At 41.2% G+C, this 19359-nt stretch overlaps 1 protein-coding gene across 1 annotated transcript in view; it reads left to right on the forward strand.

Moving 5' to 3' along the window:
- rngtt (RNA guanylyltransferase and 5'-phosphatase) overlaps positions 1-19020 on the forward strand; it is a 69541-nt gene extending 50521 nt beyond the window's left edge. Inside the window, exons 13-16 of the mRNA XM_031861839.1 lie at positions 4891-4991; positions 9656-9722; positions 15330-15453; positions 17383-19020. Of these exons, the coding sequence (XP_031717699.1) occupies positions 4891-4991; positions 9656-9722; positions 15330-15453; positions 17383-17549 (459 nt within the window). The 3' untranslated portion in view covers positions 17550-19020. The remainder of the gene's footprint in view (positions 1-4890; positions 4992-9655; positions 9723-15329; positions 15454-17382) is intronic.
- The last annotated feature ends 339 nt before the right edge of the window (positions 19021-19359 follow it).

Here is a 19359-nt window from a genome sequence, read left to right on the forward strand (position 1 = left end):
CCCCCCCCCCCCCCCCCCCCTATTTATTTTCCTATATTGACATCAAGGAATGGCTGCGGTTTGGTCCTACCGATCACAAATTTATATAGTCTAACTGATGTCGATTGAAGTCTCATCGCAATAGCATCTCTAAAGCTGCTGTCTGATAAGCTGCCAGTACCTTATAAAAGTAATATATGTTGTTTTGATGAACCACTGGCTGTCTTTTCACTCGTGAGCTCCAGGTGTCATGAGGAGCTTTAATGTTCGCTTCATGCCCGGACAAGCGTGTGTACTTTCTATCTTTTCGTTTTCTTGCCATTTCGGACCACTTTGAAAATGCAGTCGCTTGTGGAAGTTATAAAGTCTTAGGTGGCAGTTTCGTGGACTACTTTACATTTTTATCTTTGTCACCAAAAAAATGTTTCGTTGAAGTGGAACTGCAAAGTCAGCCGAGCAGTGCTTGCACAGCAGTACAGCTGATGATGCCTGCAGTCACGTCATGCTGGTATTTTTGAAAGCTGGCACAATTTATGCGACTTCGTTGTATTCACAATTTTTGAACAAGAGATAAGAAGATGGAGTCCAGGAAACATAAGTGAAGGAGCATCAAATATGAGTTACTAGAAGAGAACAGACGAGTAACCGACCGTCAGTAAATCCTTAAACATTCTCTAAATTACATACTTATTCATATTTATTAAAGGATCCGTCAACCCTTTTTACAAAAATATATTTTTTTTACTTGCGTATTTAACAGTTTTTTTTTCGCTTGAACAGCTTTCTACACAAGACATTATCCCAATACAAAGTGTTGACAGTGTGGTCTGTAGATTCTTATCCTAAGTGACGGGGACGTTGTTTCTGAATAAACACTTAAAATAAATAGAACACACAACCTGCGAAAATATAATTGATCAATGGTCAAGCTGCACGACAACAAAATTCCATTCAACCACATATTAGAGGGCTTCAATAGAAGTTTAAGTAGCGATTGTCACAAACTTATCACAAAAAAACAAAATGATCCGCATGGTGAGAAACTAGGAGGGGTAAATGTAATAATTTGGAATTAAATGAGGAACTAAAGTGAAGACCGCCAGCTAGTAAACACCGATGTGAACAATGTAGGATGTCAAATATTAAAAAATCAGTTTTGCAAATGTTCTATGAGGAAGGAAATGTGAGGAAATGCTTTCAACACTCCAGTTAAAACCTCAAGAAATACACAGTCTGCTTTTGGTGAGAAACACTGAATGTAAACGATTTCTATTGTAAATGGCACAAGGCACCTTTAAATCAACTTTTAATTAACTTTGAAAATACAGGAGCTGGTGTATTTACATAGTTCCATACTGTAATGTATTACATGTAGACTGTAGAGTATAGTTTGTGAATACAAGTATAAGTAACGACAACAAAGGTCTAACATTTTAAATCACGGTTGAGTTCATCTTCGGGCTGTACGTTTTGTTCGACCTTTCACTCACGTGGTTGGCTGTTGACTTCTCCAGAAAGATGTTTTTCTTGCATTTTTCCAAAGACGGTTCAAGTGATTCATTTGCTATATAGTAATTACACTAAATTGTTGTGGCATTTGTGCTCGACTCTTCTTCTTTTTTTTTTTAAGAAGCAGCCACACTTTTGCTTTCACACTTTGCATCTCCCTCAGTTTTTGTTTCCCTCGGTCTGAAGGTTGCTGCCTCTGAACTTCTCACTTGAAACAGCCGGCAATTTACATGCAATGGAACATCATCACATGAAAATCATTTTGACAGATGGGGAGATGTGTTCTTGGATGCAGACCGGGTTTGAAGGTCTTGTTTTGCACTTCAATTGTATGTGCAGTCACTTATTGACGAGGCTAACAATAGCAATGAAAGCACGAGTGCAACCGGCAGCACCTTTCCATTTAAGAATGCTTTTAAAGGTAGGTTATTTATTGACACGGCAGTCTGATTGGGTTTTCTTTGGGGAGTTGCTTTGGTTCTGCTGGCTTGGACAAAGCAAATTTCACTGGGGTTGAAAATGTGGCACACGCAGTTGATCAAGCCTCAACAGATCATCACGACAGTGGATATTAATTTCCTACATGTGCTGTTATTGTTCTAGCACAGACAAGATAGCCATGGAAGCTAGTTTTTAGCTCTTCAGAAGTTGGTACCATATTTCTTTCTCTTTTATTCTGCTCATTTATGAAGTAATTTGATTGTCAGCTGTGGAGGACTTAATCACCACTCACCTGTATACATTTAATTTGGCATTGGAGCTACATAAGAGGGGATAAGTCATTTCACGAGAGGTTATTTTGATGCCTGTGCAGCAGAGCATAACTAACGACATTGAAGAATTTTCCTTTCTACACCCACGTCTCCAGTGGAAAAGATGTGCTCTGTTCAGGTTCTTCAAAAGAGACGTGCACTCTTTTCCTGCTCTCTAGCTTAACTGCGGTGAATAGCCTTTTTGGAGTGTGCCGGTTTCAAAGGCACATGAAGGCCGCCTCCCACACGGAGAGCTCCACCGTGGACAAAGCAGAAAGGACCCCACACATCTCGTGTTCCCTTCACTTTACACCCAAGTCGACAAAGTCAGTCTGCCCTCGATTTAACCAGGTTATTAAAGTATAATTTCACGACTTTGACTTTGGTTTCATAATGATGCCCGTTATGTTAAAGTTTAACTGAAGTCACATCATCCCTTTTTTGTAGTCAACAATAATGTCGATGTGTTATTAATAGCTTTCTTTTATTAAAAGGAGGAAAACGGGTCTTAAGTGAATCATCAGAAATTGTCAGAAAACGGTGAAACCTAAACTCTGGTCTCCAGCCTGACAGTCAAATATGCTTCATACCCGTCAACAATTCCCAGCAACACAGTCACAAGACCTCATTATGTTTTAAATAAAGCTCTTATTGGATCATCCAACAGCCTCTGAAACCCCTTTTTCCAAGCGACAGTTTTTGTAACCTCCAGAAACCGACAAACTGTTGGTAGCATCCACTTAACGCAACAGATTGGCCGGATGGTGAAAGTTAAGGCAGAGTTGGAACTTTTGTCTCAGGCTTTCTTTTATTGGTGTTCACACAACTATTGTACTTCCGTCTCTTCTTGTGTGCTCAACGGAGTGCAACACCACGAATTCCTTCGAGGAGAGACTGTCCACACGTAAGCGCCATTATCCCCATTTTTCTGCATCGTTGTGTTGAGACTACGAAGATGTTCAAAAGAAACATTTTGGGGAGGCAGTGTGACGCAGCCTGGAGGAAAGCTCTAATGGCGTTTTGCTCCATTTGAGGAGGATCATTTGGAGCAGGTATAAACGCTCGTACAACATCCTATTAAGTAGTAATTTGTTGGCTGTATCATTGTACAACATGAGTGTAATTTCTAGGGTTTCTGGGCTTGACCCTGAAATAATTGAAAACCATTAGTGAAACTACAAGATTTTAATGCTAATCAGCAAAATGCTTGCCAAACTTAGACACCAGTGTAGTTGTGGAGGAGTAGGGTAGTTTTATTTTTGACATATTTTGTTCTTCCCATGATGATTTAATGTTCCTCTTAAAGTGGTGAAAATACACTGTGAAAATACTCCACTACAAGTAAAAGTCATGCATTCAAAACCTTACTTCAAAGTATGAAAGTGTTATCAGCAAAATGTAGAGTATGAAGAGTATTCATTGTGCAGTAAAATGTTTACTATTACATATGATATTTTTGGTATAATAGTACTGCTGCATTAACATGTATGTTGCATTTTACTGCTGTAGTTGTCTCAGGTTGTGATCATTTTATCACTTTTTATATACCGTTGGGTTGTTTAGTCTTCAGCAATGCGTCATATTCTGTAAGATCATACGTTTGCAGTTTTGCTGTCCTGTGAGAACCGTTTATCTCTTAAAGACATTTCATGAGCGCAGTAAAAAAGTATTCAGCTTTGTGCATTTTCCAGCTGATCCAAGTGTTCTCAGTCCATAAAGCGACTCCTTGTACTTCAGTTTATCACAGACATTAAAATTCAGACTCATCAAATGTGGAGATGTGTTGTTTGCGTTGTACCGGAATCTATAAAGTACCCGAAGCAGCCAAATAAATGCAGTTGAGTAATGTGCAACATTTGCCTCTAATAAGGATAAAATTGCGTAAAGTGTGAATACCGTAGTAAAGTACAAGTACCTTGATTTAAGTGAGTACACTTGGTTACAGTCCATCACTAATCATTCGTGGGTGAAGCCCTTATTTGTTCCTGTGCCGTGACAACACAGGTTCTCCAGAGGAATCCTGTCCGTTTTCCACACTAGTCCCTGGAGTAGACTTCTGTTACCGGGCAACCTGACAGTGACAGAGTCTGGTCATCTGTTCCCGCCTCCACCCGTCATGCCTTTACATTCCTCATGTTCCACCGCACTCGTTTCATGTCCTCCTCAAATGTCAGCCGAGCAGAGATAATCAAAGCGTGTTGTTCGGTTATGTGTGGTGTGTTGAAACGCAGTAGTGATGTGAGTAATGCCATCACGTTGAATCAACATTTGTCAGCCTGTAATGTATTTACACATCTATTCTTGTGCTCTTTTCTACTTCTATTCATGTAATATGTGGAGTACTTGTTTTTAATACTAAGGGGCTAAATATTAACCAGAGATCAATTCAGTTCCACGTCTTGCTGCTCTAGATAGTGAGATACAAGCAGTGTATCATAATGGAGCCTAATTAGTTTCAGCTCATTAACTGTGACTTTGGCTTAACTACTCACACATTTCTTTACAGGAATTAAGTCATTATGGGTTGACTTCTACTCGTGAAACCACAGGGTCACACCTGTGCCATGAAAGCAACTTTAATACGTATTCATCCGCAACAAATCTTCCATATTTATTCATTTTTTGGGGGGGATTGGGTTTGTACTTGCAGAGATACAAGGCCGGGAGGTGTGATGAGATCCTCAAGTGGAAGCCGCCCAATCTCAACTCTGTGGACTTTCGCCTGAAGATCACCAAAGTCGGAGGAGAAGGGTAAGTCACTGTTGCCAGGGAAACACACTGCCTGATGAGTCTAATAGCACCTATCGTTTTTTGTGACACACTGGAGCCCTTCACACACACACACACACGCACACAAACACAAGTACCGTTTCTTTGTGTGTCTGTGTCAACGGCAATGCTTTAATCTTTTTTTTTTTCCTCCCATTTCCTCTTTGCCTTGGGGATCAATTCCCGTTACAGTTAGGGTGCTACGGTGTGCAAACGTTCATTCCTTTCACCGTCATCGCCTACATGAGCTTTTGTCTCCAGCCCCAGAAATGTTGTATTTTTGCTATATGTGCAAAGAAGAAAACCTCACTGCCTTTCCCTTTTTTTCCTCATTTTCTATGTTTATCATCCTCTGCAACATAAATTATTCAGATCCACTGGTGCTCGTCCCAGCCCTTATCCTGTTAAACATTAGAGCTCTGCCGAAAAACAATTCTGTAACTAGAAACAACGACCGATTTCTGGAGATCATTACAGCCTTTGGTACACAGTCGTATCAAATAGAAGCTAGCTGTAACATTGGTAGTTTGTATTGGATGTATTGATCTTTTGACACCAAGCAGGTTGACATTTTTGGTCATCGGATAGATTGTCGTGACTTTTGGTACAAATGTTCATGGTGCCCAGAGGATGCATCCTAATACCTTTGGTCATCCCTTGACTTTTCTTTTAGTGGCACCATGTGGTTGGCGTTAAAAAGATATTTGACAAATACTAAACTATGGATGGATTGCCATGAGATATGGTACAGATATTCACATTCCACTTAGGATGTATCGTAATAACTTTAGTGATCACTAAGCATCTGGTCAAATTTTGAATTTGTTCCCTGCTAACACGTTCATTTACAATGGCGGACGTGGTACTTTCTAAACATCCGCATACGAGCGTTGTAATTCTGAGCACGTTTGCATGCTGACATTAGCTTTTATCTCAAAGCAGCACATTGTGCCTAAATGCAATCTCTCAGAGCTTCAAGCACGTCTTGTAGACTCTTATTCTTGTTATTTTTCCGTCAGTACAATGCATATCTCTTTGCTCTGTGTGCTTTTTTCCTCCGATGAGTCCGAGTATTGTCTGAGTGCCACTGAGCTTTCTTGTCACGCTGCATCTTTCGTCTGAGAGCCAGGTTTACCTTAGCGACTGTCCCAGCTTTGTAGCCGTGAGCCTGCCACCATTCACCAACAACAGACTGAGAGGATCACAGCAGGGCACAGCCAGCCAGCTAGTCAGCCTCTTAACTCCTCCCTGTGAGTGGGAGAACACAGACGATCATTGTTGCCATTGGAGAACGTTCTGATATTTCCCCTGAAAGATGAGTTTTGCTGGCAGAGGGAGCAATCAGCAGACCTCATTCAGCCTCGGTGTAGGTTTTCAAATCTCTCCTTAGTTACTGTCTGAGGGAGAGAGATGGACAGATATATCGGAGGTAACAACTGTTTATTCATCAGTCCTTCAGCACGTCTTTGTGTGTACCACGGAGGCATATACAGCCTTGCAAGTTTTATTACCTTCTCTGAAAGCAGGCAAAGAGGCAGACAGTGATTACTGAGTGGCAGGAAAATAACAAAATGGAAAGATGAAGCAATCCCAGAAAGCCTGCCAGTGCCCCTCCCAAGTGTGGAACTGAACAGTCTTTAGTATTGTATAGATAGCTTGACTGGGGGTTACATCATCATTCGTTAGTGTTTTTGAAGGACCCGGAGAAGGAGAATGGTACCTTTTGATTGGCTTGTATTGGCTCTCTAGAGGCCCGAGTCCAGGCTTCATGTTACCGGTCTGTCTACTCTGTGGACTCAAGTGTCATTACAGCATCCCGATCCATATTTTTGTGAAAAGTAACCCAGTCAGGTACTTTCAACTCTGACTGATGATGTAATAGCGTCAAAGTGAAGTTAACGACATATGATCAGTGCTGTTATTCTCGACTGTATTGCCGTGAGAATTCTAAAATTCAAACCATTATAGAGACTCTGCATGGTGTCAGAATGCCAGATCTTCAGATGCATTATTTCTGCAGGATCAGTTGTAAGAGACAACCAATCCGACCATTTTTAGAAGCTGCAGAAAAGGATTTGGGTGAGAGAGACATTCACAGCAAGTAAAGTGTAATTCAGAGCAAGTGGATCTGACACGTCCAAATAGCTCGTGCTATCGTTACAGACGACCCCTCCCACAGCTTTTTCCCCTCAACCCGTGTCCTGCGCTCTCATAGGCTGTAGCTCCACGACAGGTCCAGATATTTATCATGCTGGATATCCGAAATGCGTCTGCGATGCATCGCCGAGCGTCTCGGTTTACGTCTTTTGAACAGTTCACACGTATCGCTCAAGTGCCGAGCACCGAGTCGACACCAAATCACCAATTTGCTTCTGATCTGGGACTTACAAAAAGGCGTGGAGTGTGAACTAGGCATTAGTCAGCATATTTTAAGGATAATGTTGGCAATATTTGATTTTTTTCTGTTATCGTCCACAAATCAATTAAAAGACCAAAAACAACGAGGCATTAGTCCATCCAGATATATAGCATGGAGTAATGACACATACCACAGCATCTATAGCCTGAGTTAGTTTAAAACTCTTACTTCTAAATGGGTCTTACAGAAACACTAAACTCAACAACAAAATATACAAACCAGGGGTTGCACAGTAAAACTCAATGACGAGCTCCAGATCATTCAGGACCGTGTGACTGGTTCTTCTTTAAATGGTGTTTCTACTTGAGTTTAAAATGATCCACTTTATGATCCATTTTAAGGAGCTCGACATATTGATTCCCCCAACAGAAATATGAAACTCTGAGGCAGAAACCCATTTACGTACCTCTATGCTCTCCCACTTCCTGACCCTGTCTGAGGCATTCAGCCACCCTGAAGACGAATATATCGTGTACTTTGTATACTTTGTATTTATAAAGTAAGGTCCTAAAGCAGCCTGGGCTCTGTGGTTTTTAGCAAACTTAAATCACAAAGGAGAAATCAGTGCATTTGTTGGGGACTATTTTCAGAACTAATTAATTAATCAAGTAGACTACTGAGAAATAAAGTGTGTACTATTTGGGATTGAATCAGAATTAACTGCAGTGCCCATGTTCATGGTAATGAAGGAACATGCCCCCCAGTGGAATGCTGTGACGCTTTAATTTGACAAACTTGGAGGTCTTTGTCGTACAGGAATAGGCTTTATCAGGTTAGTAGGATCAATTAATGGATAGTTTAAGTCTTTTCGTTGGATTCGTTGACACCGACAAATATATAGAATACCACCCACCTCATCTTTACACATAGAGAAGTAAACAGAGTGCAGAAAAGAAAGCTCTCAAAAGCTGTTTTGATACGTTGTCACTTGAGACACAGCACCTCAGGCACATTTTCCAAGTTTTTTTTTTTTTTTGCTTCCATGCTTTATAAATCATTTGACCTATTGTTCCAGCTGTTCGGTACTACAAGTCTGATTGCACTACCGTGACATTTAACAGCATCTTGATTGTTTAATGAAAACCCCTGCCTGGTGCTGGAGTCTTACTTTCATCGGTGTTGGGTGTTGTTGTCGGTCTTTAATTTTAACATAATTCATCCGACCCTTACTTAAAGAAAATGTAGTTCCAGTGTAATTTAAGACAGCAGGACTTCCAGGACCTCAAACACTTAGCTTGTGAGGGGAGCAGAAACTTAGCATCGTGAAACAGCTGGTAAACGACAACTAAAGAGTCTGTTCTTCTGAGACGCTCGAGTATATGCGTATCTGAGTATCTGTTTCCTGGTTGAATCTCATTGATATCTTAGTGTCGCTTTAGACAAACTGTGCCATGATCAATACAGTAAGTTTAGGAAAGCGGTATTTAACAAACAACACGTTAGTCAGAGGTATTAATAGAACAAATGACGGGAATGGACTTGGTCTTGGCATGCGACGGTGTCCATCACCGCATGGCAATTTAGCTCTCTTAATGTTCACTGCTGCCTCCTTCCTGCTTGTGCTAGCTATCATTACACAGGAGGGGGGCTGGGGTGGATGGGGAGATGGTCTCCGATTACAGCTCCAATTGAAATCTCTGAATAAAATGCATCAGACTACGTTGCCGCACGGTTGTTTCGCTGTCCGTTTAGCTCAATTGCCCCCCTTTTATTTCTGTCCAAAGAAAGTGGTGAACCGATATAAAACCAGTGCTCGTAGACGCAGTCCGTAGCAGAAGACAGTGTCTGGAAATAACAACGGGCCCATGGGGGGTGTTTTTGATGGAGGGAGGTAAGGAGCGGTGTGTGTGATTCAGACATCTGTTGGGGCGTGATCTCTGGGATGAGACATAAATACTGCACTGACACATGATCAGGGTACTGAGAGATGCACACACACAAGATCACTGTACATATAAACAATATAGTCTGAATTAACCGTGCTGAGAGATGCAGGACTGTATAATGACCTTCTGTTCAATCTATATAAACGTAATCACGCTGTAAGTTTAGGAACGTGAAGCTGTGCAGAGAGACAGACGGGCTCAGAGAGGTGTAATCTCATGTCTCTGCCGTTCTGTTACTAGCTGGAAAAAGGAAGCGGCGTAGTGATTTCTTTGCGCTGTCGTCAACCACTCGGATACTCTCTGTGTTGAGGGTGTTAACCATGATCTTTTTGTCTCTTTAGGCTACTCCCACAGACTGTCGGCTTGCTCTACGTCGGCAGCTATGACATGCCCTTTGCAAAGATGAAGGTGAGAAAATATATGTGTTGCTTTGTTGGATTCATCACTGTGGCAAGAACCCAAAGCCCCCCTGTCCTCTTCCAGCTCCCCTTTAGAATGGCACAAGATTTTTGAAGTGATAGTATTTCGTGGAGTTCGCACTGCCAAGCATGAAGGGAATGCATTAGGTTTTTTATTAGGTCTTGCTTTGTGACATGAGGAATGGTACCAGTTTCATTGCTGTTCTTTTATTTAGGGACAAATCTTTATTATTTAATTTGCCTGTTTTATACAAACCTTTTATAAGTTCTAGTAAAAAGATTTCCTGTTTTCTGATCTGCTGGTGGTTTGATTTGATGTCAAACCTAACACTTCCATAGTTCTCTGTTGTCTTGATACGTTCAGGATAATCTACATGTGCAGTTCAACGACATGGTCACCATGCTGTCTCTCTATTTTATCTTTTTATCAGCCTCTGGTGAATTGGTATGTGCTTTTGAAATGATGCTAAGCTAGCTACTGTATACCTTTCTTTCTGTGTAGACCATCAGTATGTACATGTTTGTTTACAAATGATTTACACTTCACAGTGTAAACAACTGATTGATGAAAAGGTTTTCAACAAACATCGAAACTGCCCAAATATCATCATTCTTAAGCCCTTTCCACACAGCACTAGTTACCTGGGGAGCTCTAGTAATTTCAACATTTCATAGACTAAATTATTAATCGGTAAAACATTAAAATAATCAAAGCAGATTATTGATAAAGAAAATTTGCTCTGCTGTAGAGAGGCATTCATCAGCTGTACTCAACATAGTGACTGTTGCATATATTTAACTAAATGACTTGTATGTGTATGTGTAGGCTTTTTAATAGTCACAGTCATGCTTTTTCCCCTCCGGTACCTTTTGTTCCAGATTCCCATGTATCAGCCCCGGGCTATAACTAAACGAGGTAGAGCTCCTCTCAGGCAGACAGAGCTGCAGCCCCGGGGTCATCTTCTGTCGGCTTTCATGTTGCCATTTTTGTTGTGAAATGTGTTTTTACCGTCTGTGTGAATTTGCTGAGAAATGGTAATGGTAACAAGACACAGCGATTTGTGGTGTGTTTGTTTGCAGCCTGCGGTCCACCACCACAAAGTAGTTTTAAAAATTCATTGCCTTGCTCGGGGGCATCTTACTAATGTCGATGTGTCGATTTAGATGTTGTTTTGGGGGCACATCCATTTTACGGCTCATTTAAAAGAAATCAAACCAACTCTTTCTGTAGTTCGAAAAAATTTCGTAATCTTCATGAAAACCTGTTTAATTTGCTCAATATTCTCCTGTTTGTACCTACAGAGAATAACTAAAATAAATATATATAGATACAGCTTTTCATGTGTCGATGCACGCTTCACAGATTACATTTCTATTTATTGTACCTTTTTTTAATGGGAAAAGAAGCCTTCATTTGCTTGTTTATCACTGTTGGTAATGTTGTAACTGAAGCCCATTCCACCGCTGCATATACATTTCATAGATCAGTTAAGTTGGGTTTAGTCTTTACAATGACTATGGTGTGTTAAAAGTTGTATTCTTTCACTCCTTCTGTTGGTTCAAACGGTCATGACTTACATATTTGACCTCCTGTACTTTCCCTAGTCACGCTTGTCTGTCCAGTGATTATGTTGCTGCAACCTGCAGCTGATTAGCTTAGCTTAGCATCAAGACTGAAAACAGTCCAATGGTAGCAAAACCATCACAGCTTCAGGCCCGTGTCCGATCACTCGTGCTTGTTGCCTCATTGTACCTATTATTAGCCATGTCCTCCCCTTTCCAGATCTCGGTGACTACTTAGTTAAATAAAATGCCATCATATCATTAGAGCCGATGGTTGAAGCTACAAAAGTAGAAACCCAAATTGAGATCCACCACTAAAGCCTACTCTTCGGTTCTCCTCGGTATCGTTATTTACATTTCTGGCTTCTAGAAGAGGTGGATTTTGCTGAAGCCTGGTAGAAGTAATGGCTATTGATTCTCCATGTAGGTTAAGTTTCACCACTTCATGGAGTCAGCTCTCTGTGCAGAACTATACGTGGCCTGCTGAGAGTGCAGCTCATTAATCATAAATTAGTTGAATGGTGCCTGACAGATTTAGACGCCAGAGACGGAGATAAGAGCAGATCTCTGTCAAAGACCAGCAGCCCCTTCAGTGAAGCTGTGTGCGCTTCACCTGCTGAGTACTGTCATTTTTAGATTCTATACGCATCAAGGGAGAGTGAGCACTAGTATTCTTTATGTTTAATCAACAGTAACACTTCCCGTTGAACCGAAATTAAAGTGTGTTTATTTTTTAGGTTTTTGTTGCCCACAGCTTTTTGTAAATTACGTGAAATGTGGGATTTAGAACCATGAATACTGTCAAAGTAATTAAAAGTGGTTTGCATAGAAAACCCTCCATCATGCTGAGCAACAAAACAAACTAAACACACAAATCTCTTAGTAATTCTTGTCTTTTTTGACTGCCAAACCTGACGGTGTGCACCTGCTTTCCACTTGTTTGTCCTCAGATCGGATGTGACAGTCGATCTAAATGTGTGGGACAATTATTGGTTTTTATATATATTCTCCAGAGACCCATTACATTGTTGCTGATAGAACATGTGAGGTGATATTAAAGGACAGAAGATGTCTAATGTGTTCTGTTTGCAAGTATATTAAAGATTGAACATTAGTTCAATACCGTATATATCAGCTGGGTTGTCCCCTCTGAGCAGAGTGTTCGTTCACGTTCCTACTTTTGCATCTTATATCCTCTCGCCACTTATATATTTTTTCATCCGGTTTCTCCTTATTACAATGGACCTGAGTGCTGCCGTGTCGCAGACCTGCGGGCCGGTTCTGATTAAGTCTCGAATGAAACAACGGCCCGGTCAGTCGGAGAGCAATGTGGGGCAAAACAAAGCAGCTATGCAAGGAAATTACAAACTTGAAATCTTTTTCCTCCACGCCGCTATATCTCAAGAAAAGTCCTGTAATAAACGGTAGCACAATGTACCGGTACAGCTGTCCCCACAGATCCCAGTGATGAAAAGGCAGGTTAACTGTGTGTGTGTTGTGCACTGACTAGTAAGAGATCATATACTTCCAGTTCTAGTTGTAGTTGTTTGCTTTCTCTGCCAGTTTCTGCTTTACTTCATGATACAGAACTAATGTTTAGTGTTTCCCAGAGATGAAAACCTGCTGTCCCTGACTTCGTACTGATAGTTAATGTGGTGGAACAGCATTTATAATTAATATGTTGATTCCTGGAAGTGACTTAACGGTTTTAAGTACATAAGCTTGTGCCTAAAGGAAATAGCTCGGCGTTTAAAGATATACGCTTACTTGCTTTCTCTCTGAGACTTGGATGAGAAGATCAATACCACCCTCATGTACGCTAACAATGGATCTTTAGACCCAGAGGCTTAGCTTAGCTTAGCATAGAATATAGTAAGGACTCTCTCCCCCGGAAATAACAATAATAAAAGTATACAAATAATCAGTCAGGGAGTGAATTTTGTAACGATAATGTGTGTCTCGCCTGCATACCATGAATTGTGTTTTTTACATTTATGTTGGTGGACAAATTAAATAAACATTAGTGAGCATTAGAGACATTTATTGGCCTTTTTTAGTTCTGGAGAATGCCAGGCAAGCTTTTTCCCCCTTCTTCTTGTCTTCATGCTAAGCTCAGCTAATCACCACCTGGATCCAGCACTGTACTGTGGTATGGATCTTCTTAACTAACGCTCAGAAAAAAAGTGATTAAGTGCAGAATATTAGCACACGTGTACTGCCATAATGAGACCGATTTGGACAGATTAAACACCAAGTGGCGATGAAAAAATGGCAGCCAACATGTCACCGTTCACCAGCAGGAAGAGATCCCAGTCTGCAGCAGAGCGTCCTGCCCTTCTCAGTTCTCTGGCAGCTTGCTGTGTCGAGCTTCAGGAAAGCTTTGCGAGTCTGTCGCTCCCTTTAGATCGTCTGTTCTTCTCCAAACACAGAACTGTTTGATTTACAGTTGGTCTCATTAATGTGCTGTTTGTCTTCAAACTGACATCAGAGGAAATGTTGTGGACATAAATCAGAATTTTGAGACAATGACTAATTAGGCATTCTCGTGAGTTATGAATCAAGGTTGTTTTCTGAAATCCAATAACGAGCATCTCTGTCTTTCTAACTCACACATTTTCTCTGCTTCCTGTGTGATTTCGCACCCCCCACTGTGGGCCCAGATGCCCCACACTCCAGGATCACACAAGCTCTTACTTAGTAGTTGAGCGTCTTGCCAAACACTGGTGCTTTCCTGGCAGTGATGGTCACCGTGTGACACTGAATCCTGGAGGTCAGCCTCTTTGTGTCTCGAGTCTCCTCACAACCTTTCAGCAGACTCAATGAGCACTGATACAAACCATATTGTTTCTGTCAAAGCCAACCGTTGCATTTGATTATTGCAGCTGCACGTTCCGCTTCCTGGCGTCTCTTTGGGATTTTTGCATTCTCCAAGTCTTGAGAATCCTTTCAGTGAGACTCGGTCCCTCGACAAATAAACAACAGCTGCTCAAATGTCTTCTTTGACTCACGCTTGATCTTCAGCGTCGGGTGCCATTTTCATATACTTCAGCTCAGTGTGCTCAGTGCGAGGAGTTGATTTTGTTTTCCAAGCAGAATGTGATGCAATAAGTCAGTGATCCCGTGTAGCTCAGGTGGAGGAGCAGCAACTGTTGCACTGCTTTGTTGAGGGCTTCATCACAGCGCTACAGACACACTGTGTGACTATCTGTCTGTATTCATGTAAGAATCCTAAACATCCAATATCCAACAATAACTTTCTTACTATAAAAGCGATTAACAGAATTGCTGCTTTTCACTGTTTTATATCACTGTGAATTGAATATCTTCGGGTTTTGAGATGTTGGTCTAACTGTACTTATTATTGTCTGACATTTTATGTGCTAAATGATGAGTCGTTCATTGAAATGACTGAGCTGTGGTCCTAATATTGCTCAGTTTAGTCACCACATGACATCATTTTTGATTCCTTAAAGGGTAATGGGTTTCAAAACGTTGACTGCTCACTTCCATTTGTAGCCTCCAGAATGCAATTTGTTTATTGCCAATTTAAATAATACCAGATTATTTTGTCCCTCTCCCTATTAAGAGAGGTGAAACCGGCAAATGTTTTTGCTGCAGGCGAATGCTACTGCTGCCTGGATCAACATAATTCATCATGAGCTGAAAATGTACTTTTTCCTAACTTCATTTTTAACACCACAGTCATTGTGTGCATCTAAATGTTGTCGTCCAACGCTGCCTGAAGCTTTACTCTCCCTCTTAACGGCTACTGAAAGTCTCCACTGGTAACGGCAAAGGTGACGATAATAATAGGAACAAAACAGCAGTTACTTGTGCCAATCATTGTGAGCTGCTGGCATTCATCGATGCAGCAGCACGTCTCTGAAAGTGTCTCTTGAAATACATTAGAGGGTTTATCTTTGTCACTGGCAATGGTGGCAGCAAGAAGACAATAAAATGACACTGGTGTCTCTTTCACTCTGTGTTGTGAAGTACAAACCGTCTTTTGTCCTTTTCATCTTTGTCGTCACAGGCCACAAAGGAGCTGAAGCAGTACGACAACAAGATCATCGAGTGCACCTTCGCCAATAACACCTGGGTGTTCATGAGGCAACGGGTGGACAAGAGCTTCCCAAACGCCTACGCGACAGCAATGGGTAAGACCGTGTCCTCCTCTGACCGACGGTGAACATCTCAAGAGGGAATAACAACCGGTCGGCCTGCAGTAAACGCTCCTGTCGACATCATTTCATATCTATACGAGGTTGTGCTGTTTTTAAAACAGCAGACGGACAAAGATGGTGAACTCGGGTTGTAACGGTAAACCGGTATTATTAGATATTAGATATCGCTTATCTACGGTAAAGCTCAAGTGCGTGTGTGTGTGCGTGTTAAAGGTACAGACAGGAGCAGTTTGGCTGTTATTTTTCCTTTAGTAGTTAATTGAACATGCTTAAGTGCTGCTAACATGAAAACTAACATGCTTCAGTCATACAACATACAGTAGTATGGTTACATGCTATTTTTTATCTAGTTTGTAAATCTGTTTTTCATAATTATGTTCTCATTTCTTTAAGGGTTATTGTAATTGATAATAGTGATAATCATTTTAATAGTGTGATAGCATGAAACAGTGATGTTTTCTGAGAAAATCTTCTACCGTTACAACCCATTGGTGAACATAGTTGAGCATTTAGCAGCTAAAGAGCGTGATGTTTCTCTCAGGAGCTGGTGGAGATCAAAATAGAGCTAAAACGAGAGTGAATATTGGACTTTCATTTGTCAGGTAGCTCGAAACACAACTTCAAATGAATTCTGTCTGCTATCTGAGTAAATAAGCAGCTGTTTGCTAACCTGACTACTTTGTGGCTACGCTTCAGAATGTCAGATTTAGCTCAGAGTGTAAAAGTAATTTAGTTTCACAGTTCAAAAAAAGAAAATCAGAGTGAATAGTTCTGACCGTTTTTTCCACAAATGTTCCTTCACATGAAAATGACGCAGCACAGCTTTAACAGCTTCTTAAAACACAGATGGAGGAAATGCAAAGAGAGAGCAAGACTGACAAAGAATGCAACGATAATGGCTCACCCCAGTAATAAACCTTATTGTGTAAATGCTGTTCAAGGTGGCACATAGAAGTACAAGTTGAAGCAATGAAAACACGAGCAAGAGAAAATACATTTAAAGAATGAACTGAAGTGATAAAAGAAGATGGAAAAGATTGTTCTGAATTATTGAGCTTTAGATCCTCAGGCAGGCAGTTTGGAGCCCGGATGGCAAAAAGCACCTTTTATCTAAAAATCCAGACGGATAGTATTGAATTTCTCCTCAAGCTGATAAGAACACTGAAACAAGTACACACTCGTGTACAACACTTGTTGAAGTCATGGCTCGGTCACGAATGATCCACCGTTACCTCGGTTAATGCTGCTATGCCTGTCAAACTGAACATTCTAGAATATCACATAATAGTTTACAGTGATCAGTGTGGCAGATCGGTCAGTCGACATCAGCACGACGTTTTCCTCAAATTAGAGGTAAAAGGTACGCTGGGCGACAAAAGCTGGAACAAACTAAACTAAGTTAGGCCTTTCAGATCTACTGCGAGTGAACGTTCGGCCTCAAATTAGATTTTGTTGGATTTGCTGAGGTGAATTAACTGAAAGTTATTTTCCTTGTTTCCAAACCGGAGCACTGAGTCTGAGCGAAGGACTCGGTAGAATTCATCGTAACAGTCTTTCGGCACGATCCAATGACTAAGCTTCCTCGAAATGTAGCCGTTGAAGAATCCTTCTCAACGTTGTGTTTCTGTTTCTGTTGTAATTATTTATTTCATTTTTAAAAGGCAAAAATAAAGAAACCACCTTTCAAACTCATTAAATGTCAAGAATCTCTTACTAAAGCTCCGACGTGTAGAAAAGTCCTTAGTTTGACAGCGCTGTATTTGGGGTTTAGTAAACAGTTAATTATGTGTTTTTTTTGCCAGTGCTAAATTCACTGTGTTCCAGGATGCTGCAGGAGCTTGTTACCGTCTCTGTAATAACTTCCTGACTTCCTCCCGTGTTTGTCGTTTTTTTTCTCCCCAGCTGTGTGTAAAAGCATCCAGGAGCCCGTCACGAAGGAAATCCTCTTGGAGTACGTGGACCGCTGTTCTCAAGGAGTCCAAGCACAGAACCGGAAACACCCACCAGACCCAGACGCCGAGCTAATGCCCCCTCCTCCTCCAAAGAGACCCAACCGGGCCGTCCCGTAGCCCACCGCTGGGCTTTCCGGACTGCTCTACAGTCACAGTGTGCATCTACATCACCAGCCACGTTGACACCCCCCCCCCCCCCCAACAGAAAACAGACATGTCAAGGCTTTCTTACCCTCAGCACATTTGCTTTCTCGGCCTGCACATGCAAGGACTTCAGAAACCTTTGATTGACTGCCTCAACGTCATTAATTTACCTTGTAGACTTGTTTGTAGCTTTAATTGCTGGTGTTCTTATTAAAATGAAAAACATGACGCTTAGTTTATTTATTTATTTTTAAAGTCCGAGCTGTTTATCTACAGGGACATTATTTGTATTGAAGGAAGAGTAAACATCATTAACACCCTGTCTGCTGTTTGAATGCATTGAAATCGGGGAAACAATCCTTCAAATGATAGTTTGCAGCATCAGAGGATCTCATTAAGACAAAGCTGCATGTGTTTTGACTTCAATTAACAGAAAAATGTTCAGCCCGTAATGCTAAGTCGGGGGTTTCCAACTGTTTTCATATCTAAGCAGCTCTGTGTTTCATAAGATTGTGTCCGATGGAAGCCCATCTGTGTGGACTTTTTGTTTTAAAGGCCACGCGGGTGGGCGGATAGATGATTACATAGTCTCAACAAACTAACTACAAAGGATTAGATACTGTGAAATCAAGCTACAGATGGGTGACAAATACACATTAACCCAACATAAAGTTTCTTTATAAGGTGAATACTTTTAGTGTTCTTTGAGTCAATTGTTGTTTTGAAGATAGTGATGGAGAGCGCTATCGAAAAAGTGTGTAATTTGGTGTAAATTTGGGTTGAGATCTGGTGTGGAAGTTTTATTTAAGCACTGATTGAACCTTTCACTGCTTTTCATGGATGTAGCGAGACAGCTGGCCACGTAGGAAGGTGATGCCCCCGTCCCCGTCCCCCGTCTTTAACAAGGCTACAGGACCCGGTCCTGAGCTACACTACAGGAGCTGCAATGTAGGAAGGTTACTGCAGACAGCGCTTGAAATGAAAGGGATGATGTGTCCGCTCTGGAGCTCTTTGGTTGTGCCCGACGAACCTTTTTGGTTGGAAAGCGAGCCTGAAGTGCGGACCAGATTTAACTGCGCATGTGTTGTACCCCGATGATATGATGGCATCTCCTCTTTTAATGCTCCTTGATTCCTAATCTCCCTTCCGAAGCTCTGATTGGCCGTCTTGTAGACCTCTGACCCCTGTGAATGAAGATGATTTCCCGATCAGATTTTTAAGCACGCTCCTCATCGCTCCTTCATTTTTATATCATAGGAAAACCTTGTTGCCAGGGAACAATTCAATTTATTTTTCTTACCCTGCTGCCTGTTGCTAGGAGTGTCGCCCATCTGCACTGTTTATCGCCCGCTGTAGTGTTTGTAGAAATGATTTGCTCGGCAGATCTCACATGCCGACTGGTTTATTGACTTGCTTTGGTTTGGTTTAGCCTGTGTAATCAGAGGGAAATAATGTCACGTTTTATTTATTATTTATGTATGTGTTTTTTTTTTAATGAGGGACAATCTCTCTTCTTGGGTGGATGATGCTACCGAAATGATTCAACATTGAGGGATATTTATATTTCTGTCTGACTAAAAAAAAAAAAAAAAGTGTGCATTTCAGAACCAGTGTGTTGTTTGAAATCCCTGTTTCTGTGCTTATTTTAGGATTAGGGTGGAGGCAGCAGTTACTCATGCAGCGTGGAGAATTTAGATCAGAAGTTACGGAGTAAATGTAAGTCAGTGGAGTGAAACACGTGTGTGTGTGAGTGTGTGTGTGTGTGTGTGTGTGTGTGTGTGTG

The sequence above is a fragment of the Anarrhichthys ocellatus genome, unplaced genomic scaffold (genome assembly GCF_004355925.1).
Source record: "Anarrhichthys ocellatus isolate YVR2014 unplaced genomic scaffold, GSC_Weel_1.0 scaffold25, whole genome shotgun sequence".
Classification (NCBI taxonomy): Eukaryota; Metazoa; Chordata; class Actinopteri; order Perciformes; family Anarhichadidae; genus Anarrhichthys; species Anarrhichthys ocellatus.